General features: G+C 57.8%; 1 protein-coding gene across 3 annotated transcripts; it reads right to left on the bottom strand.

The window, feature by feature from the left end:
- Positions 1 to 4,273: 4,273 nt before the first annotated feature.
- On the bottom strand, positions 4,274 to 22,011 carry P3H1 (prolyl 3-hydroxylase 1). Of its 3 annotated transcripts, none has more exons than XM_055341728.1 (15): positions 21,481 to 22,011; positions 18,810 to 18,962; positions 16,679 to 16,868; positions 16,146 to 16,277; positions 15,165 to 15,304; positions 10,700 to 10,789; positions 10,316 to 10,368; positions 10,037 to 10,158; positions 8,356 to 8,483; positions 8,116 to 8,211; positions 7,605 to 7,755; positions 5,893 to 6,010; positions 5,482 to 5,557; positions 5,152 to 5,292; positions 4,274 to 4,749 (listed from the first exon to the last, which is right to left on the bottom strand). In XM_055341728.1, exons 1-15 carry the CDS (start codon positions 21,964 to 21,966, stop codon positions 4,594 to 4,596), a joined length of 2,232 nt encoding a protein of 743 aa, XP_055197703.1. In that variant the 5' UTR covers positions 21,967 to 22,011; the 3' UTR covers positions 4,274 to 4,593. The 3 variants fall into 3 exon arrangements, 2 of the variants coding, with proteins under 2 accessions (XP_055197703.1, XP_055197704.1); XM_055341729.1 differs by lacking the exon at positions 21,481 to 22,011 and adding an exon at positions 21,140 to 21,439; XR_008666633.1 differs by having other exon boundaries at positions 4,611 to 4,749; positions 5,152 to 5,354.
- Positions 22,012 to 22,061: the final 50 nt, after the last annotated feature.

Below are 22,061 nucleotides of genomic sequence, written 5' to 3'. Positions count from 1 at the left end.
GCCTGAGCAGCCTCTGCACATTCCTAGGGTTCAGGCTGCCCCTCCTCCTGCCCTGCCTCCCCCCGCCCCCCAGCTCGCCCTCTGGAGCAGGGGAATATTTAACTCTCCTCCAGCTCATTAGCAATCCCCTCACGCTCAGTGCGCCCCGTGGGCTCCCCTCGCTGTGGGTGCAGGGGGAATGTCACAACCCCGCTCCCATGCCCAGCGCCCACCTGCCTTCCCTGGACCGCACTGGGGGAAAGCAGGGTCTGCTGCCGACCCTCCCGCCCCCGTCGGCATCCTCCCCCCAGCCCGGCCCCCCGGCCCCCCTACTCGTCCCCAGCCTGCTCCCTGGCATTCTTCACGTGGCTATGCAAACGAGAGGGTGCCAGGCACTGCGCGGACAATGGCCACCCTGTGCACCCGCCCAGGGCGTGGGCCCCTGGTATGGCCTGCAGCTCCAGCCGCTGGGGGCGGGGTGGGCGCTGCTGGCTTGCAGGAAGGCCAGAGGCACGTGGGTCTGCGTACACCTGCCTCCTGGGGCAGCCCCGGGGGTCCCTGAACTCAAAGGGGGCCTAGGACAGTTGTAGACAGGCCAGCCCTGAGTTGGGATCCGGCTTTCACCCAGTTCCGAGGCCCCAAGATCAGGGGAGCAGGGGACCATGCCGGAGCCCAGAGCGAGCCAGACTCCTGGGGACGCAGTGAGCACCCTCTCTGGGTCCTCAAGGGTCCCCTTGGCGCTGGGCGGGCCCCTCACCCATCAGGAGCCAGGCCGCGAGGAGACCCACCCCGGCCGAGGACGCAGATCTGTGCCAGCGCCACGTCCATCCCACAGCCTCCTTTCTGGGGAGGACTGTGATGAAGGAGGGGGCTGACAGCCAAAGTGGGGGGAAGGAGCCACGTAAGGTCACACTGCTGCCCTGGGGGGCGAAGTCTGGGGTGCTGAGGCCTTAGAGACGCCGGGATGCCTGCGCGCCCCTCCGTCCAGGGCATCCCTCCCTCCCGCTGGGGCCCCAGGGCCACTTCGTGGTGGGAATGAGGCTCCTGTCCCCTCTGAAGCCCTTCTGGGTAACCCTCTTTTCAATTTGAGGTTTCCAGTCGGTTCTGTAAGAATATCCTCTCCTACCCTGAGGGCCTTCCCTCGCCCAGGTTCCAAACAAAGCCTTTTGGAATTCAGATCATGCTCCTGGGTGGGGGGGGGGGTGCCTTACACCCCCTGCGGGTCCCCTGCAGTCCAGTGACTCCCAGGCATGCAGGGAAAGCAGAACCGCTCAGGGTCCCAACCCCGCCCCATCAGGAGCTGGCTGGAAACCGCCATGGGGTGCCTGCCACCTCCCCCCAGTGCTTTCACGTGTGGGTACAGGAAGCTTTGGGTTCTGAAGCCTTACCTGTGCCACCGAAAAGCTGTGTGACACCAGGCAGGTCCCTTCGCCCCTCTGAGCTAAAACAGGGATAACGGCACTGGCCCTGTCCGGTTCAGGAGGAGGTTACGGGGATCAGATAATGGGTGGAGCTGCTTTTGGGAAATATCCTATGCTTGAAGAAACGGGGCTGCCTAATGAGAGCTCTTCCCAAAGACTCCCTCCCGGGCCCACCGTCCTGGCCCTCTCCTCCCGGCTGTGGGCGCCTTCCCCCGGCTGGACACCCACGGGCCCCTCCTGCCCAGCAGTGCCTGGCACAGAGCCAGGCTTAGCAGCTACGCGTGCCCCACGGGCGTGCCCCAAGGACGGACTGGTGGGGAGCCGGGGAGCCGATCGGTGCTTGTGCCTCCCTCCCAGCGAGATCCCGGAGCCGTTTCCCGGCCCCTTCCCACGGCCTCTTAGGGGGCTCTCTTAGGGGGCAGTCGTGCTGGTCTCACCCTGAACTCAGACTCTGACTCCCCCTCGGAACTGGAGGCTGGGGATGGAGAGGATGGAGTGTCCCCGCAGGGCCAGGCGCCCCGATCCGCCATCCCGCAACGCTCTGTGCCTGCTTCCACTCATAGCACTTGGTGCGTTGTCCTTCCCGGGGACTGCAAGCACCTCCAAGGCCCTACTACCAGCCTCATTTCTGGGCTCACCAGGGGTGGGGGGGTGGGGTCTCTGCACCATGTGTGGCTGATGGTGGTACCCCCTGCTCCCCAAACACCCCTGAGCACAGGCTGTCTCTGCACCCCTGCTGTGAGCCCTGCCAGCTGCCAGGGGCGACAGAGACCAACCTCTTCCAGGTCTCCCATCCCTGCGGAGGCTCCCACGGATGCTCTCCCTTCATCTCCAGGGGACTCCCCATGGCTGGCCTGTCCTGCCCCTGCACCCGAGCCCGGGCCGAGCAATCACGGCTGCATCTCAGCGCAGACCTGCCTTTGCTCCCTACTTCTGGGGCCCTAAGTACGTGCACTTATCCCAGTCCCGGGGACACTGTGTGGTTTGCATACATTGAACCCGTGAAGGTTGTCTGCCTTGATGTGGAAGCTTCTGGAGGACCAGAACCAGGCTGATGTAGTTTCCTGTCTGCGGAGTGTCTGCTACATGCTAAGCATTGTGCCAGGTGCCCTGGGAGCATCCCCTCGTTAGCGCTGTCGGCCATCCTGGGTGGCGAGGGCCATAATCTCGTGTCACTGGGGAGGACACGCACTGCAGCCTCACCCTCCCCAAGGGCAGACGTGAGCGTCACCCAGCTCAGCCTGGGGGCGAAGCTCATGCTCTTCCCATCGATGTGTCCCCTCTCCCTATGGCGAGTGGGTCGCCAACAGGACACGATCGCCAGTGCCTAACAGAGGAGGGACTGTCCCATGGGGTCCTGCCCTTGAGTGCACCCACAGCTGCCGTCTCCCAGCCTCAGAAGGCCTCCCACCCTTCGGGTCTCCCTCCAGCTCACCCTTCTGCCCATACGGAGGGCTGAGCTCCTGGGGCAGCTGTCTACACCCGCCAGCCCCTTCTCGCGTGAGGCCCTCCAGCCCACCTGTCGTCCACACCACCTCTCCAGAGCATCTCTTGCCGACGCTCTCACGGATCTCCGTGCCACCGGGTCCCAAGCGGCTCCTCCGCTGCCCTCTGCTCAGCCCAGCAGCGCTGACACCCTGCACCCCTTCTCCGTGAGCTGCCGCCATAGGCCTCTGGGACGCCGTCCTCTAGGGCCCCTGCTCGCAGCTGCCCCCCCATCCTCTGTTGGGCCCCCAGCCCCCAGCAGGCTCAGTCTTCCGCCTCTTCCTGTTCACGCTGACCCCAGTCTCCAGGCTTCAAACACCATCCAGGGGCCGGCGACAACTCCCAAAGTGATGGCTCCGCCTCCTCCCCTCCCTGAACTCCCGAGATCCATATCCACACCCCATATCCACACCCCGATCCATACCCCCAAGGGTCTGGTTGACACTTCTGCCTGGAAGCCTCTCAGGCTCCTGGGACTCTCGGCTCTCCTCACCTCATCTTGCCCCAAAGCCCCTTCCCCACACACACCCTTCACCGAGGCGGTCACGGCTCCGCACTTGCCCCACTGAGGCACAGCCCCCGTGCCCACAGCGACCGACGAGGCCACCGGGCCCCGAGCACACTGGCTGTCCTCCTCCGCCCACCCTGAGCCAGCCTCCTCGCCGCTCCCACCTCCCCAGGGCCCGACTTGCTTCCTTGTCGACCTCGCAGGGTCACACACACGCGTGAGCACAGGCACACACACGCATGCGTTTGTTACCTGCCTCTCCTACTAACACAGCAGCTCTGGGGCGGCAGGGACTTGTTTTGTTTGCAAGCATGTTATTCCCAGCACCAGGCGCTGAGCAACTGCGGGTTGACTGAGTGAAGGGGGACTCAGAGTGCAGGTTCCCAAACTCAGCACCCACAGCACCTCAAGCCCAGCAGGCAGGAGGGGAGACGCGCTGTGGCCCGAGGGGCAGGGTCCTCACTTGTGCTCCTTCTGTGTCCGAGGGGTGTGCGTTACCCTGGGGACCAGGGGCTCTGAGGCCAGGCAGCAGAGCAGGACGTGTGTGGCTGACACGGGCCAACATGCCAGCGCACTGCTGACCGGCCGGGGGCTGCCAGAGAGGGATTCATCGTAATCCCGTAATCCCCTTTACAAAGTGCTGTCACATCCGATGCTGAGTCCGGGCCACACGACCGCCCAGGAGGTGGGCAGGGTGAGGATCTGGGATCCCCATTCTACAGATGACAAGTCTGAGGTCCCCGGGGTTCAGGGTCGGGCCTGAGGCTGCAGGGGCAGCGGCTGAGCCTGCGACCTCGCCAGGCCTCTTGCCCAGAGCACCCTCTTCCAGCTGAGGGGGGCAGCAGGGGGCTGATTTCTACCCTCTGAACCAACTCCCAAGTAAAAAACAACAAATCATTTATTCTTTGGTTGTCTACACCGACACTTAAATACCGTGTTGCTGTGGCACGGCTGCCTGCGCAGCCCCCCACAGTGTCTCTGGGCCTGCGTGCCAAGCCCTCAGCCAGGCCGGGGAAGGAGGGCCGTCCTGCCATGTCCACTCCGAGAGCAGCAGCACCGTGCGGACGGCTGCCACCAGGGTCCCTCCCGTCGGTTGGGCGGCAGACATCGGTTTCCCTGCTCCACAGCCCCGCGGGGGCTGGCCAGGGTGGGACACAGTTCCCGAGGTGGGTCTGCTCACCCATCCTGAGCTGGGCACTGTCAGAGCTCATCCTTGCGCCCCATCTCACTGCCAGAGAGCGACTCCTCAACAGGCTGGGGGGGGCCCTCCTGGGTGTCCTGGGGCTGCTCCTGGGAGAGGTCCACCTCTTCGGGGCTGAAGAGCATCCTCACCAGGTCATCGGCCTGCACCCGGTCCTGCAAGGACACACCCCTGCCTATTCAGAGAAGCCTCTGGACCAGGTGCCACCTCCTGGAGAACGAGAGGTTCTTCCCCCACGGCCCCCACGCTCATCTGCTCCCCGGCAGGTCTTATCTCTGGGCAGACAGCTGACGTGCTGCCCAACCAGGCAACCGAGCACCAGGACCGTTCCTCGTCTTGGCACCCCAGCCTGGAGCCCCGTTTACAAGTAACGAGGAAGGGCCAGGGCGGACAAGGCCATGTGACCACGGGGACAGCATGCTGGGGGAGGAGTCCCTGTGGATCCGGGCCTGGTGTTCCTTTACGTCCAGGCCACTACCGGGCAATGAGACTGGGGAAGGTAGCAGCGGAGGGGGGCCCCTCCCGGAGCAGGTCACAGCGCCACCAAGGGCTCTCACCCGCTCACTGTGCCGCGCGTCCAAAGTGAACCACAGGGCGATGGCACAGCGCTGCCCTCTGGTGACAGCCTTCACTCCGTGTGGGTTTTCAGTGCCTGAAGAGAACCCCACGGCCCTGCCACACTGGGGCTGCACTTCTGCCTGGAGGAGACACAACGTGGGGGGTACACAGCAAACAGACCATCACACGGGGTCATTAGGGTCTGGGGAGAAAAGGTGGCCAGTCAGAGGCGTGAGCGACACGTCTCAAAGCCCCCCGGGTTCGAGGAGGGGGGCCACGGCGCTGTGAGGGTTCCCGTCTCCCAGGGACAGGCACGAGGGCACACTCACCGTCACGGTCTTGGCATCTAGTTCAGTGAAATAGAACGTTCCTCCATCGAAGTCCCCGTTTAGATAGAGAATGGCACTGGGAACAACAGACAGCGTCTCACCGTGGGCCTCCTCCTCGTCGTCCCGCGCTCCCGCCAGCCCACAGCTCCGTGCTTGCACCTCCAGGTGCTCTCAGCCAGCAGCTGCGGGGGGGGGGGGCCTCCCACCTGTTCACCCTCCCTCCAGAGGGGCCACGTCCTCCTCCGCATCACACCACATGGCAACAACTCCCTTTCTGCCCGACTGTGAGGCCAGAGGGTGTGGGGATAAGGGACTGGATTCTGGGGACAGCTGGTCCCACGCCTGTGTGCGTGTGTATAGGGGACGGGGCAAGGCGCAGGGTCCCGGGCGCCTCAGAGGGCCAGCTGGCACCTGTAGTCCCGGAAGGTGTAGGCGGGGGGCTCCTTGATGCACACCAGGGCCTCGGCATTCAGGATGCAGTTGTCCACGTGGACTGGGTGGCTACTGTCCTTCCTCTCAGCCTGTGCCTCTGGGGCCGAGGTAACGCACGTTAGTGTGGGGGCACCCCAGGAAACCCTGCAGCTGCCCTATTGGCACGGGGGGGCCTCCTAAAATGCGTCTGGGTCTATGGGGATGGCCAGTGAACTAGGGGGTCTCTGGCAAGCGGGTGCAGCGAGCAGGGCTGTGAGGCTCTAAGCAAGGGCAGGTTCTGGGCTGAGCGGCGTGACCCCAGTTTTCCGGCTAGAATTTCCAGAACAGGGATCCCCAGGGAGGTGAAAGCGAGGAGTCGGGAGGTGGCAGGATGTGGGGTACAGTGAGACCAGGTGAGGATGGCACGGAGGGGAGCAGACAGGAGCAAAGGTAAGCAGCTGGCTTCAGCAGGGCCCCGCGGGGGAGAAGCCACGCAGGAGGAAGGCCATGGGAGGGGACAGACAGTGCGAACTGCAAGTGCCAGGCAAACACATTCACAAGAGGAACCACGGCCCCCAGAGCAAACCCCAGGCACCCCCTGAGCAGGCTGGTGCCTCCGTCAGGTCCCCGGCTGCCCAGTCGCCAGGCCCCATCCCTCCACCTCCTATACCTCCCTACAGGCTCTCTCCTCTCTGCTTCCACCGCCACTGGCCAGGTCTGGGCCTCGTCCTTGCCCACTCGGGTCCCTGCTGACCAGCCTCCCGCCCTCTGCTCTGACCCGTGCTCTCCAAATCTCTCACCACAAAGCAGCAAAATGAGCCTTGTAAAACACAAAGGTCTCACCAAGTCCCTTGTGTCTGATGACCCTTCCTGGCTCCCCGCTGCCTGTCCTCTGCTTTGAGATGCCGTGACGCATACGGTTGTGTATCTGACACCTCCTGTGGGTGTGCCCAGATCTGATAGGACTGCAAACCTGGGGGAGAGGAAAAGCCTCTACTCCCTACCACCCAGTGGCACAGGAGTGCCAGGGGCCTCTGCAGGCGTGGCATGACACATCTGGCTTGGGCCATGCATGACCTTGGGGCACTGGCCATACCTCAGTGTTCCTCAGGACCGCAAACGGGAATGCAAGAGAAAGAAAGTGGACGAGGAACGACCTGGAATCTGCTCTGGCTTGTAGAACTTGATCTCCCACGGATTTGGTGTTTAATGACAGAGAACTTGCAACGTAGCTCCTAACTGACCTACAGGCCTGTATGCCCCAGAGCATCACTGAGGACCCACGGCCTGCAGGATGACAACAGACTCCTGAAGGCGGCTCTCCACAATCGGGCTTCTAGAAGCCTTCCTGAGCCTAGTCCCACGGCCGCCACGCCAACCGCACCCCCCGGAAATGGCCACTTTCTCAGTCTCCATGACCAGGCTGCCCAATGCCTGCACTTTTTTGCAAGGGCTGTTCTCTCAGGCCTGACACTGTCTCACCACCCGTCCTGCTCATCCTGCACAACCGCCATCACCTCCTCCGGGAAGTCCCCCGGACTCCCTGGTAGACCGGCGACACCTTCTTCGGCTGCACTGATCACATGGGGTCACCACCTATTGTGCTGGTTTCGACACAAAGGGCCTGCCCCATCCCCTTCCGGGCGGTTGGCACCAGCGCCCCCGGACACCGCGTGTGCCCAGCAGCCGTGGCAGGGGTGCAGGAGGCCCACCTTCGATGGCGGTGCGGCACACCAGGTGGGAGTAGGAGAAGTAGAGGGGTGTGTCCAGGCGGAAGTAGGACTCCATGACGCGCCGCACCTTCTCGGTGACGTTGTAGTACAGGTGCGCGCTCTGCAGCGGAACCCTGCCTTCCTGTCCCAGCTGCCGCGAGACCACAGTCAGCGGCCCTGAACGCCCAGCTGTGCGCCCAAGGACCCACTGAGGCGCCGGGCCGCCGTCGGCTCCCCGGCCGCCCAGTCACCCCCAGCCTGCCGTCCCCCCGTCCCTGCGAACGGTGCCGCAGCCCCCGCTTCAGGAAGCGCCCTCCCCACGCGGCGCACTGGTCCCGTCTTGCGGGTCACGCCTGGGTCACACCTGGGTCACTAGCCAGGCCTCCCAAATCCACTCCCTCTACACACCGCCCTCTGTGGCAGTTGGACATGACAGGCAGGTGTCCTCACGTCCCCCAGGCCTGAGCTTCCCCCGTTCCCCACGCCCGAGGACGCTGAGTCCAGACTCTACCTTGAGGGCTTTGAAGACCGTGACACCGTAGAACTTCTCACTGGGGGTGTGTGGGGAGGTCTGCCCCCGGTAGCCGTCCCCCGAGGTCGCTGCTGCCTGCAAGGCCCAGAACACAGGCGGGCTCAGCCAGGGCAGCGGAGGGTCCGCAGGGAGGCCCTGGGCGAGCAGGTGCCCTGGGGAGCAGGTGCCCTGGGGAGCAGGTGCCCTGGGTGAGCAGGTGCCGGCCCGGCTTTCCCTTACGTTGGTCAGTCTCTGCAGCTCTCGGCACTCCTCGGGGGAGATCACGCCGTCCATCACCACCCTCTGGGAACCGTTCAGCACTCTGGAGTTCATGGTGAGGTTGATGCCTTCGTAGAGCAGGGGGCCACCTGCAAAGCAATGACAAGACTGGGCTGAAGCCGGTGGCACTTCTGTCCAGACCCTCTCCGTTGGATGGGAATGGAAATTCCAGTTGTTTCCGGGTCCCCAGAGAAGCCTCCTATTTAGTCACTTCCAAAGGTGGCAGGGCCCAGAGGAGAGCATGTGGGGCTGACAAGACAGGAGATCCAAGCCCTTGTCCTCGCCCCCTCCCCAACAGTTGTTGGCTCTTGGGCCTCCGCCAATTGTTGGAGGAAATACCACTAACACACTGTTAAGCCATGAGCTCCAGAACCGCCAAGAGGTGGGTTTGACTCCTGAATCCTCCACATATTAGCTGTGGGACCTCAGCAAGTTCCTTAACCTCCCTGAGCTTTCATTTCCTGGTCTGTAAAACAGCATCTACGTCCTGAGATTGGTGCTTGTTTGATGTGAAGAACAGGAAGGCGAGTTAAAAGCTTAGCACGATGCCTGGCACAGAGAAAAGGCTCAGAGTCTCAGCTGCCATTGCACCAGCCACCGGCAGCATTTATTTAAAACGAGGACCTCAGTCTGTGCACCCACCTCCCAGGCAGAAGGACCAAGAGAAACAACAGAGTGAAAGCTGCCTGAAAACCAAGGAATGCAGGACAAATTCTTTTCGTCTCCTAATCTTGTGAAATTAGCCACTGTTCACTTAAGCAACAGCAGAGCCCAGGCCGGCCTTGTCTTCTATCTCTCGCCATGTCCCCTGCTGCTAGGGACCTATTGGAGACTCAGGTCAACGCCAGCTATTGGCAGAGGCCGCAGTGGTGCCAGGCTGCTCGCTAGAGAGGCGAGGGTTTCACACCTGCTCTCCCAACAACGATGCAAACGGGCAGACATTGTGCAAGCACCAAGACAGCTGGTGCCGTGGAAATTCAAAGGAAAGAGGGAGGGGACTGGGAGATGATGATGGGCGGGTATCGGGAGGAGGGACAGGACAGGCATGAGTGCAGACAGGCCCGAAGAACAGGAGCAGCCTGGAGCAGGTGAACAGAAGGTATAAGCAGGGGAAGAGCACACCCCGTGGTTAAAGGGGCAGGGTCTCAGTCTCAGTGTTTGGAAGGCCGGTCTAGCCACCACAGGGGTCAGGAAGCCCAGATCAAGGATGGACAGGAGTGTAGACAGCAGGTGCAGCAGGGGCAGAGGCGGGGCACGGGGCCACAGGGGAGAGGAGAGGCTTGGGGAGAGAGGCGAGGAAAAGCAGTCTCAGAGCAGCTTGGAGGAGGTGGGCAAGGGGAAGAGACCTCAGATCCGGAGGTTCGGCAGCAGGATGCATGCTGCGAGCGGAGTCAGGATGAGTTTTGTGCAAGCCACGCTGACTGTACTGGGCTCAAGTAGTGCTGCTGTGGCACCGGAGTCCTACTTCTTAAGCAAAGGCCAAGCCTGTGCCTCCTCTGGGTGCGCACGTCCTGGTGAGTGAGGAAGGGCGCCGGGCGAGGCTAAGCCTGGCCCTGGGGCTGGGGACGGGCCAGCCAGGGTGCAGCGTGCCAGCCTCGCTGCCTCCACGACAGCCGCGCATGCCGGGGCTCTGGCCCCTCACCTTCCCGTGTCAGCCGGCTCACATCCAGCGACTCCTTGGTCTTCTCCTCCACCAGCGTCTCAATCTCCTTCATAAGGTTTCCGATCTCCTGGGAGATGCGGACGGCTGTTTCCCGTTCGGACCTGTGAGCACAGCCGCTCTGAGGCCTGTATTCCGGGGCCACCCTGGCTCCCACCCCAGCTTCCCAGCCCTTCCCGGAGTGAACATCTGCCTGGGCTCAGGAAGCCTCAAGTGCATCATCAGGCCGCTCCAGCCATGCAGTTTCTTCAGGGTCCTCACTTTTGTTTCTCTTGCAATCTTTTGGGAATCACCTCTTCTGGAGTCCATGAATCCTAAAAGCAGATGGGGAGAACACTGAATGCTGCAGGATGCCCCCCTTCATCTTCCGGGTCTCCCGCATAGACTAGGGCCTGGGGAGCAGCTAGAGGGATTCTTTAACTGTCTTATCAGCTGCCTCTTTGCAGGAGGTAAAGACAGAGCTCAGAACCCCGGAGTCACCTCCGGCTGCCCAGAATCCCCCTTTGTCTTCCTCTGTCTCTCATCTGCGGGTTTCACAGATCCCATGTCTGGCTCAACCCCTAACAACTTTTCTCCTCCAGAGTCATGCAGCTAACTGGCCCCCTCTCCTGCACCCCAGAACCCCCCTCCTGCACCCAGGCTCACCGGATCCACGAAGGGAATTCCGAAAACATCGTAGGCAAAGAAGAGCAGCTCTTTCTCCAGCAGGCTGCGCTGTCGGTACTCCTGGGCGCTCTGGGGAAACAGCGCAAGGAATGCCCTGGAATCCAGCCCTGTGAACTCGGGGGGTGGGGGGACCACAACCCCATGCTCTACACTGTTGTCCCCGCCACTACTGCATCTGCTGTCCAGTCTGGGACAGAAGGCTCACCCCTGTGCCCAAGGGTGGCTCTGGCCTGACACCAACACAATACCCCGGAGGGTGGTACCACACCCCCACGCCCCACGCCTCCCCCATTAATCTCCAAGACAGGAAAGCTGATGGTTCTCAGGAGATGTGGAAATATTCCTCAAAAGAGGAGAGTTCCCTCCTGACTTCCGCAGGCGTTCAACGGGAAGGCAGGAGACCCAGGTGTTGGGTGACCCAGGTGTTTCCAACCACCGCTGAAGTTGACACTGTGCTCCTCGTTGTACAGATGAGGACACCGAGGTGCAGAGGGGATATGTGACGTGTTTAAGGTGACACTATCAGAAAGGGAGCAGGGACCGACACTCTACCCCAGGTCTTCCCAATCCCAAAGCCCATGTGCTTTCTTGTTAGGCCCCCCGCACCCCACCTCCCCTGAGACCCCAAAGAGCCTGGATGGGTCCCTCCTGGGGAGCTGGGGCGGGCCGTCTGGCCCTTCCCCCGGTCCCCAGGGCCGGGACACTAAGTACCTGCTGGGGTCACATCTCTCCCTAGGTGCCCTGCTAGTCTCCAAGCAGCAGGAGGAGGAGAGAAAAGAAAAAGAAGACATCGTCAGTTGAAATAAAGGGTGAAAGCAGTAAGGAAAGTGAGTCCTACACCACCTGGCATATTTACCCAACAGGGAGAAGGAGATTTCCTCCTGAGGTGTTTAAGTGACTCACCAAGTGCCAGACACCACGCTAGGCGCCTTTTCTCGTTAAAGCCCCTCCCGCAGCCCTGGGGCTGAGAGGAATAAACGCCTACGGCCGCACTGATTCCTGGAGGATGAGCTCGGGCTGGGGACTGTGCCAGCACCGGGCGGTGGCCCCTGTGAGCCACAGGCCGCTGCGCAAGCCCGCCCGCCTCGCCTCCAGGAGCCCCAAGGTTCTCTTCTCTCAAGTGGGAGAACAGGGCCCCCTGCCACGGCCGCCGTGGGGATCAAGAGAGGTGAGGGGGTGAACCGCATAGCGCGGCTGGTGGCCTGGGTCAGGGCTCAACAGGTGCCAGCTGCTTTCTTCCCCGAAGGAGAGTTCTGGTGGTTTATTTTCCCTCTCCGCCCCACACTCACTAATAGGATCATAAAGGGGGCAGCGGGGGTGTGTGTGTGTGTCTAAACTCATGGAGACAAAGAGACATGAGGAAGTACCAGCTCAGATGCAGACTGTCACCATCTAGTGGCCAAAGAGGGCAACGAGGCAACTACAAGGTGACTGGTCTACACAGGATTGTTTCTACTAGAGACGCAGGGTTCCAGGGCTGGGAAGAAGAACCTGGGTTTTCTCCGTCAGGGCAGGTTGCAGCCCCACCTCAGCAGGGTGTTAGGAGAATCGAATGAAATAAAAGCTATGGGAAGACTCTGCAGACCCCACACAGTTGAAGGGTCGCTCGCTGTGCTCAGCGGTAAGCCCCCAACAACCACAAGGGGAAGTCGGCTACTGACTCATCCTCCACTTCCCTCTCCCAGGGGACATAGCCACCTGGGCCTGGAGCACAGGCAGGGTGACCTGTGAGGAAAGCACCCTGCTCCACCTGTGTGCTCCCGAGCTAGGTGGGCAGCACCAGGCTCGCGTCTCCCCAGCTGGAGACTTGTGTCTAATTAAACACAGAGGGAGGCGTGATCCCCCCCCCCCCGCCCACTCCACCAGCCAGTTCTCCTCCACCCAGCAGCTCCCCTCTGCACTGGTCTCCCGCTTCGAGCTCCTTCCCATTCTGAGCCTTGCACCATTACACCTGGTCGGGCTACTTACTGCTTAAAACCCTTCAAGCGCCGCCCTCTGTCTGCCTTTTGGGACAGAGGCCAAGGTGCTCGCAGGGCGCTCAGGACTCTTCAAAACCTGACCCTCCCAGGCCTCATCACCTGTGTCATCTTCCGTGTACATGGGACAACTGTCCAGATTGTTTGCACATGCTGTCCTCCATCTGAAAGGCCCTACCTTGCCTCATTCACCTACCAAAGGCTTTTAAAGCCAAATGCCAACAGCACTTCCTCTTGCAAAGCGTTCCACAACTTGCCAGGCAGTCGCTTACTTCTACAGCTTGCACACCTGTCCACTCTTAGATGTACTACAGTATTCTATAAGTTTTAGATTATATACCTTTCTGTGTCGTCAGTGCCCTAAGGTGTGCTTTAGACGGCATTCCAAAAGACACGAAGGTAATACGTGTATGTCTAAAAGAGGTCCAGAGTACTGACAGACACAAAGAGAAACAGGTCTCCCTCCCTACCCCTGGCCTGTAGGCCCACGCCTCAGGGGTAAGCTGAGGAGCAGTTTCTTACCAATCTGTCCAAAAAGTTTACAACTTAAAAATATATATATGTATTTTAAAAAACATAGGGGTGCTTGGGTGGCTCAGTCAGTTAAGCATCTGCCTTCAGTTCAGGTCATGATCCCAGGGTCCTGGGATCGAGCCTTGCATCGGGTTCCCTGCTCAGCGGGGAACCTGCCCCTCCCTCCCGCTCATGCTTTCTCTCTCTCAAATAAAAAAAAAATCTTAAAAAAAAAACCCATAAATAGGATAGAATTTAATTCTAGTTCTAGGTGTTTTTTCTTCACCTAAAACAGTATCATGGAGACAGCTTCACAGTGGTGCAGAGTAACCTACTCAGGCAATAGAACAGTTGTCTCATACACAGCTGAATGGATGTACTGCCAATCACTCAGCCAGTTCCCAAGCGGATGGCATTTAGCTTGGTTTGGTTGGTTGCTTTTAGCAGCAATGTTCCGATGCGTACCCGTGCATGCTTACCTTTGCATGCTTGTGCAACACTGCCGTGCGGCAAATCTCCAATGGCACAATTGCTGGTTAAATGATCGGTCCAGTTTACGGTCCCATCAGCAGCGTGGGTGTAGGCTGCTTTTGCACCCCTACATTTGTCTCATATATTTGTTGCATAAACAAATGAGTTGCCTTTAGTGTAATCATAACTATTCACTATTTTTTTCCTCCGACAAAACGAAAAACGAGTTCAAAGTTGAATTCTTACATAGAAGGTAGGTGGGGTTTGAGAGCAGCCAGGGCATGGGTGACTGAGGCTCGCCTTCCTCTCACTGCTCTGAAATCAAGGATCACTGCTGCAGTGACCGGCCACCCCGTTTCAGGAGGTGGCTGAGGTTAGAAGTGAGGAAACCAGCCCCTGGTACTTGTGTGCCATCGGCAAGGCCCCCCCGATGCTGCCTATCCACACAACTCATAGGACACACTTGTGCCACACCTGTTAGTATACAAAGTACACTTCTCCTCGTTAGGCCATTTGCCCCTCATGCTCATCTTGTGTTAAAGAGTCAGAACCATAATCCCACTCCACAGAGGGAGAAGCCGAGACTCAGAGAGGCAGGGTGGTGTGCCCGAGATCCCACGCGACACGCACAAGATCACACAGGAGCCAGGGCTTGAGCCCAGACCAGTGACTCCAAATCTGACTCACCGTTCTGGGCTCAAGAAGGAGAGGGTCCAGGGTCTGTGCAAGGCGTACGTACAAAGATCGAGGTTCAGGTAGTATCACATTTCACTAAGTTAAATACAGAGAACTTTACATGTTTTTTAATTACAAAAAATAATCTGTGATTCCACTGAAGGGAATTCAGAAAATATAAGTAGGCAAGATAAGAAAAACCACCCATATCCCACTACCCAGAAATCACCAGTGTTAACATGCCAGTGCGTCTGGCCATTGGGTCTCCGGGGGAGTGAGCTGGGAACGATGCCGAGGGAGGAAGAGCGGGGACAGCGGCAAGAAGAAGGGACAAGGAGGAAACGGAGGCCAGAACACAGGAGAGTGAAAAAAAGAATTTTGCGAAGTTAAAAGTGATAGATCTTGGCCAAATGATATCAAATCTCAAAGCAGAAGTGCCAAGAAAGGGGAAAGGGGTGCCTGCATTGCAGTTCTGCTTTTCTCTAATCTTTTCCCCAAGATTTTATTTATTTATCCATGAGAGACACAGAGAGAGGCAGAGACACAGGCAGAGGGAGAAGCAGGATCCCCACAGGGAGCCTGATGGGGGACTCGATCCCAGGAAGCTGAAAGGCAGATGCTTAACCAGTGAGCCACCCAGGCGTCCCTGCTCCCTGGTTCTTGAGTGACAGGTGCATCGGTGCACTTGCACCCAGCCCAGGGCCCCCTGCCCCGGCCCAAGCAGTGCCAGACTGCCCCCCGCCCCCTGCTCTTCCGCCCTCCGATCTGGGCTCTGCTGGCAGCTGCCCGAATGAATGCAAGTCTCTCACCTCACGGGGGCCGATGGATCTGGCTGGTTCTTCTCCAACCATGGCCGTATAGTAGGCCAGATTCTGGTTCATCACCTCATCGTTGGGGAAGAAGAGGAGATAGGTCTTGGCACATTCGATAGCCTGTGTGTAATTCCCAACTGCAAAGCAGAAAAAGCAATGGCTGAGAAGCAAGGGTCCAACCCTGGGCCCCAGGAACCCCCGGTCAGGTGTCTCAGCACAGCCCCAGGCAGTGATGGCACAAGGTGGCCCTGCTACCTACCACAGCTGCTCGATCTGAGTGACAAGTTCTCGAAGGATGAGAAGAGCAGAGGTCACACAAACACAGAGTGCAGAACTGGTAAGGGGCTCAGCGTCCGCAGGCCTGCCTGCTACTGAACTCCCACATCTTTACAATTTCACCGGTCAGTGAAACGCTGGCCTCCTATGAGACCGGTTCCAGGACAGCCCCATCCTCCTACCTCCTTCTTCCTACTGATTTTCAGAAGGTGGAGACGGTACAATAGCAGATGGCCTCTTTGCTCACACGTGTGGTCTCCTCAACTCAACGATAAACACCCCACACTCCTGACTATGCGGCGATGCTTAGCACACTGCAGGAACTCAGTGGGGACCTGCTGACTCCTGGTTCTTGGATACGGGCAGCCCCCTGCCCAGAGCACCAGTGCTAACCTGGGGAGAAGGGCCAGAAAGGGTCCCGGGAACTGGTTTCAACGGTAGCACACCCTTGCCTTTGCTCTGACTGAACTCTGATGCAGAATCAGATCATAAATGTTACAGAAGGGATGAGAGATCCTAGGTCTCCCCCCACCAGCTTTTTGGGCTGCTGGCATCGCCTTCTGGGGCCAGTGGCTGTCACTAGGGTCACAAGTCACAGTGAGAAGCCACATATGTTGACGTGCTCAGTGGCTGTCATCCCTGCCTATCCTGCTCATGGCTTCCTCCTGGAAAGCAGCAGAGAAGGAAGAAAGGCGGCCTTACTGTTATAGTAGGCAAACTGCAGGTAGTTATAATGTGATGGGAGGAAGTCTTCAAAGGGCTTCTCTCGACTTGGGTGGGACGCAAGCTCCGTGACGCAGTTCTGCTTACAGCTGAGGACCTGGATGTAATGATCTGAAAGGAACCAAAGACGGGGAATGACCATCAGGTGGAGCTTCAGGATTTGAATTCTGGTGAAGAGGAGGAAATTCAAGTGGAAGGAATTCTCAGTCCGATTCCCAGATCTACAAAATCAAATTTCGGTTTGAGGCTGAAGACACCCAGCGGGTCTTGTCTGCACAGGGTCCTGGGAGACCACGCTGGTAGGGGAGGGCAGGGGAGGCAGGGGAGGGGAGGCAGGGGAGGGGAGGCAGGGGAGGGAAGGGGAAGGGAGGGCAGGGGAGGGCAGGAGAGGGCGGGGGGGGGGGGCAGCACAGGGGAGGGAAGGGGAAGGGAGGGCAGGGGAGGGCAGGACAGAGCAGGGCAGGGGAGGGGAGGGCAGGGGATGGCAGGCAGGGCAGGGCCGGGCCTCAAACCTGCGATGGCCTGGAAGAGGTCGGCGTTGTACTCCAGGTAGTTGTAGCCGTCATAGTCGTAGGGCCCTTCGCACAGGGCACGGCACTCCGCGTCGGCCACCAGGTACTCTCGCAGCGCCGCCTCCAGGTGGGCCACCGCTTCGTGCGGCTGCTCCTCCGAGTAGAACCGCACTCCCAGCCGGAACTCGTGCTACTGGGAGGAAGGGGGACTCAGCTGGGGGCCGAACACAGCCCTGGGCCCTGGGGCGGGGGCACCCCTGCCACGTGCACCTGCACCCTCACGGCCTGCTTCAGGTCAGCGATGGAAAAGTGTGGCTGCTACCTAGTGAAGGCCTTCTGCAAACGGTCTTCACAGTTTTCTCTGGAAACTCAAAAGCATTTAGCTCAGTCTAGATAAAAGATACACGGTAGTTCATCCCAATTCTCTCGCACTTTCTATAGGGATGGTAGTGCTCGAAATTAAAGAATGGGTTTTGCTCTCTGTGGGACACAGCCTCCATTCTCAGGAATGGTAACCACTTCGGTTTGTCACAGAATCACTAAAAGAAACTGTGCGATTGTATGATGTACTAGACATACACAATCTACTTTTTTTTTTTTAACCTAGACTCCACACCCAGCATGCAGCCCCAAAGCAGCCTGAACTCACAACCCTGAGATCAAGACCTGAGATCAAGAGCTGAGATCAGGAGTCTGGCACTTAACCAACTGAGCCATCCAGGTGCCCTCATACAATTCGCTTTTATTTTTTTATTTTAAAAATATTTTATTTATTTATTTGACACGAAGAGAACGAGCACCAGCAGGGGGAGTGGGAGCAGCAGGCAGAGTGAAAGGGAGAAGCAGGTTCTCTGCTGAGCAGGGAGCTGGATACCAGCTGGATCCCAGGACCCCAGGATCACGACCTCAGATGAAGGCAGATGCTTATCAGACTAAGCCACCCAGGCGCCCCCACAATTTACTTTTAAGGGAGTCATTTTCAGGGGTGTCTGGGTGGCTCGGTCAGTTAAGCATCTGCCTTCGGCTCAGGTCATGATCCCAGGGTCCTGGGATTTGGTTTCCTGCTCGGTGGGGAGCCTGCCTCTGCTTCTCCCCCTGCTTGTGCTGTCTTCACTCTCTCTCTGTCAAAAAAAAAATAAACAAAATCTTAAAAAAAAATAAAGTAATTCTGATATTGTTTCTAATATTTCTATTTCTAAACTATTAAAACTTAAGAGAATATAAGCTCTTTATAAAATGCTGTATCACAGATAGTATCTCTCATGGAACACTGACTTCTGCTAAATGAACAGAATTAAGTGGCCTGCCTGGGTGGCTCAGCAGTTGAGCGTCTGCCTTCGGCCCAGGGTGTGATCCCAGGGTCTGGGCATCGAATCCCGTATCAGGCTCCCTGCGAGGAACCTGCTTCTCCCCCTGCCTGTGTCTCTGCCTCTCTCTCTGTGTCTATCATGAACAAATAAATAAAATCTTAAAAAATAATAAAATAAACGAACAGAATAAAAACATCGAGGAACACACTGTACCACTTACTGTAGTGAGGGCAAAAACCTACACAGTAAATCAATACAATTATGCATAAAATGGACTATCACACAGCCATTAAACATGGTATTTTTGAAGAAAATCTGAAGCCATGAGAGAAGGCTCGTGATATGGTGTTAGTTCAAAAAGGATGATGAAAAGTACATATACGACACCAAATTAGGGGTGGGAAATTAAGATACAGAAGACTTTTAAAAACAGGCCAAAATAAGGACGCATGGGTGGCTCAGCGGTTGAGTGTCTGCCTTTAGCCCAGAGCATGATCCTGCGGTTCTGGGATCGAGTCCCACGTCGGGCTCCCTGCATGGAGCCTGCTTCTCTCTCTGCCTATGTCTCTGCCTCTCTCTGGGTCTCTCATTAACAAATAAATTTTAAAAATATATATTAAAAAAAAGGCCAAAATACAAACTTAACAGTTTTCTTAACATGATAGTATTATAGATGATTATTTTCTCCTTTATACTTCTCTTCATTTTTCTATAGTGTTTTACAATGAACATCTACTAATTCTGTAATCAGAAAACAAGCCTAGTAAATACCACTTTAATAAAAAGAGAGAGTTGGGGGGGGGCGACAAAGTTTTTTTCACCATATGAGGCTTGGCCTCCAGATCCTTGAAGTCAGCCTCCTTCACTCCAGACATGGTTTGGTAATAGTCTAGGTTTTGCCGCATCTCCATGTGTTCAGGATTGCCCACGAAGAAGGTGTGCGCTGCTGCTACAGCTTTCTCCAACTTGTTGATCTAAGAATAAGGTACAAAGACATAATCCTCATCTCCAAACCCTGAAGGTTTGTGTCCAAATGCTCAGTCCACAGTAAACAGGAAATCCCAGCCTTCCTGAGCCTTCCACTCAACAGTATGCTCCAGACCTTGCCAGCCCCAGAAAACACATCCATTGCAGGAATTAATTACATACCAAAACTTAGAGGCACATGGCACTTTGGGCAGAATGTCAGCCATTTCCCAAATCAGGCTGAGCCGGTCCCCAAATCCTAGGAGACAAGCCTTCGACAGTGTAAACATTCTATTTTTAAACAAAGGCCATACTATAGGAGGACTGCTATGGAAGAATGACTGCTCAGATAATATATTCTCAAGATTCAGAAGCAGCAACTGAGCTGAAAAAAACTCTAAGGCTTCAAGAATTTAGTAGTACGGGAGAAAGAGCAGTTAATGATTACACTGTGCCTGAGGATTTCCCTAGAAGATACTTGTTTCTTGCATAAAGTGTAATCTAGGGTTTTCGACACATTCAGCGAAAAGATGGGTGATGGAAAAAATCCTAAGGTCTTTTACAAAATCTGGTTATGGCATCTTCTGACCCAAAGCCCAGGGCTCATGAGGTTAAAACAAGTGGTTATGCTGAAATCTGAGGAGAAAAAAATGTGCCACAGGCCGCAAGAAAGCCCATAGCAGAGGACTCTGGGATATCGGCGCTACACAGGTTCTTATGTAGAAGCCAAAATAAATCACTGATGATCTAATGTTTTTCCTTTTTTCATCAGTACTAGTAAATGCATGCTAAACGAGGAGTCAGCCCTGGCTCTGACCCTCAAATAGCTAGGTGACCCAAAGTCCATAATCCCCATCTCTGTAGCTGTTTTGTAAGCTGTACAATTAGAAATTCTCACAAGTCTGTCCCTTTCTATGGATTTATTCTCTCGCCTGTATCTTTCTGCATTGCTCCTGCATTTCCCTATTCTCTCGTCTTCTCTCTCTGCCCCCAGTCCCTCTTTACTCCCCAAGCACCCAGGCGCCTAACTTCCTTTTCTCACGTGGACAGCCAACTCCTCCCGCAGTGGCTAGCTCCACCACCACTTTCTCCTCCCAAGGCTTATTCCACATTCCATAATTAGCATACTAAAACCCGATTCTGACCCTGGCTCTGGAAGCCTGCAGAGCTCTCCCTCCAGCCTGCCCTCACTCTACCTGGAATGGCCATCCTTCCTCTCCTAGAGTGATATTTAGGACCACCTTCAATTGTCACCTCTTCTTTCAGACTCCCTGGTCTCTCTGAGACAAAGCTACGTTCTCCCTCCTTGGTGCTCTCATAGCCCTATGTACACACTCTTTTAACAGCTCTTTCTATAGGGAAGCGATACAGAACAAAACAACACAAAGTCAAGTATTTTAATGACCCATATAAGAACTGCAATGTATTCCAGGTATTCAGGAAACGTCAAAGAATTTGAGAACGTGCTGTCAAGTGACATGACCAAAGACATGACCCACTTATTTTGTTTCAAGTACAGGACTTTTCTGAGTAACCAGGAGGCCTGGCACAGAACTGTGTAAGCAAAGTGCTTGTGGAGAGGTGGGAGTCCACGGCCCCCACGGCCTCTAAGTCTCTCTTTAGGTGGAAATGGCCGTCTGTTAAACCAAGGACGTAACAGATTTGCAACACAGCTCCCCCTGCTTCTTCCTTTTCCTCTAATAAAATGGAGCTAATAGTAGCACTTACCTGCCAAGACAGTGACAGGATCTGGGGAAATAAATCAATAAAGACAAAGTACCTAGAATAGTGCCTGGAAGTATATGCTGCGCAGCACCAGCACCAGCACCAGCACCACCAGCACCACCAGCACCAGCACCAGCACCAGCACCACCAGCACCAGCACCACCAGCACCACCAGCACCAGCACCACCACCTCCACCACCACCATCACGCAAGCCAGGGGCGCTCCCAATCCATGTATCTACTTGGACTTAAGCCACTCTGGAATCCCTAAAAACACTCATTTTCTTTGAGAACCTGACAACAGCCAGAGGGTCCCGCTGCAGGGAGGGGCGAGACAACCCTACTGGCGACGTGGCAACCTCACGTCCTGAGAGAGCAGCGGGAAAAGCATCACTGCACAACGAACCGGAAGGCAGGTCTTGTATGTAGAAAGGTTCTAGCTTTTCACTCGGACACTTACAATGAAATCCGGACGAGAGACACAGCTACCGCTTTTACTGGTCTCCAGGAGGCCTCCCGGGGAACACGAAGCCAAGTTTTGCTTCTCGGCGCCTCCACCCCAGGCCGGGCCTCTGGGGTTGCCATCGATCGGCCTCCGCGAACCCGGCGCGGCAGGTCTGCCGGCGGGGTCCCTGTTCTCCCTGGGGGTCCGAGGGGGCTCCCCGGCCTGCAGGCTCCCCTCGCTCCCGGAGGACACTTCCCAGGGCGCCACCCCCCCCTCCCCCGCCAAGTTCGCCGGGGTCATCTGCAACCACGCCCGGAGGGCCCCCCCGCCCCGCCGGGGCCCGGGCAGGGCTGCACCTTGAAGTAGGCGACCTGCAGGTAGTTGTAGGGGCTCCGCTTGCGGAACTCGAGCTCCAGCTCCTCGCTGAGCGCGTGGGCGGCCGGCGGCCCCAGGCAGCGGCGCAGGCAGGCGGCGCGGTGCAGCAGGCCCCCGAAGAAGCGCAGGTCGCGCAGGGCGGCGGCGCCCGAGGCCGGCGACGGGCTGGGGGGCGGGGCGGGGTCCGGCTCCCAGGGCAGCTCGGCGGCACAGCGGGTGCGGCAGCGCAGGCGGAGGGCGCGCAGGGCGGCCCGCGAGCGCAGCGCGCGCTCCATGCTCAGCACCACCCCCGCCCAGTCCCCGCGCGCGTAGGCCGCGGTCCCCTCCGCGAAGAGCAGATCGGGCGGCGCCACGTCCCATCCCGCCTCGGATTCCACCTCGGCCCGGGAGGCGGCGGCGGCGGCGGCGGCGGCGGCGGCGGCGGCGGCCAGCAGCGCGATCAGCAGCCTGGAAGCGCGCGCAGCCATCGCCTCCCGCGACCTAACGGGACCGCCAGCCTGCAGCCCCAGCCCCCGAGGCCGCAGTCCCACCCCGGGAGCCCCGCCCCCGGGCCCGCCCCCGG

This window comes from Nyctereutes procyonoides, unplaced genomic scaffold (assembly GCF_905146905.1).
Source record: "Nyctereutes procyonoides isolate TBG_1078 unplaced genomic scaffold, NYPRO_anot_genome, whole genome shotgun sequence".
Lineage (NCBI taxonomy): Eukaryota > Metazoa > Chordata > Mammalia > Carnivora > Canidae > Nyctereutes > Nyctereutes procyonoides.
Note: the sequence above shows the minus strand (reverse complement) of the source record. Positions and strands in the feature narration are given on the sequence as shown.

Excerpts from the sequence above, each read along its gene's own strand:
- P3H1 (XM_055341728.1), bottom strand. The coding sequence starts at position 21,966 with ATGGCTGCGCGCGCTTCCAGGCTGCTGATCGCGCTGCTGGCCGCCGCC. Across the intron at positions 10,369-10,699 it reads GAATTCCCTTCGTGGATCCG|GATTCATGGACTCCAGAAGA; the intron begins GTGAGCCTGGGT and ends ATCTGCTTTTAG. Across the intron at positions 7,756-8,115 it reads CGGTCTTCAAAGCCCTCAAG|CTGGGACAGGAAGGCAGGGT; the intron begins GTAGAGTCTGGA and ends GTCTCGCGGCAG.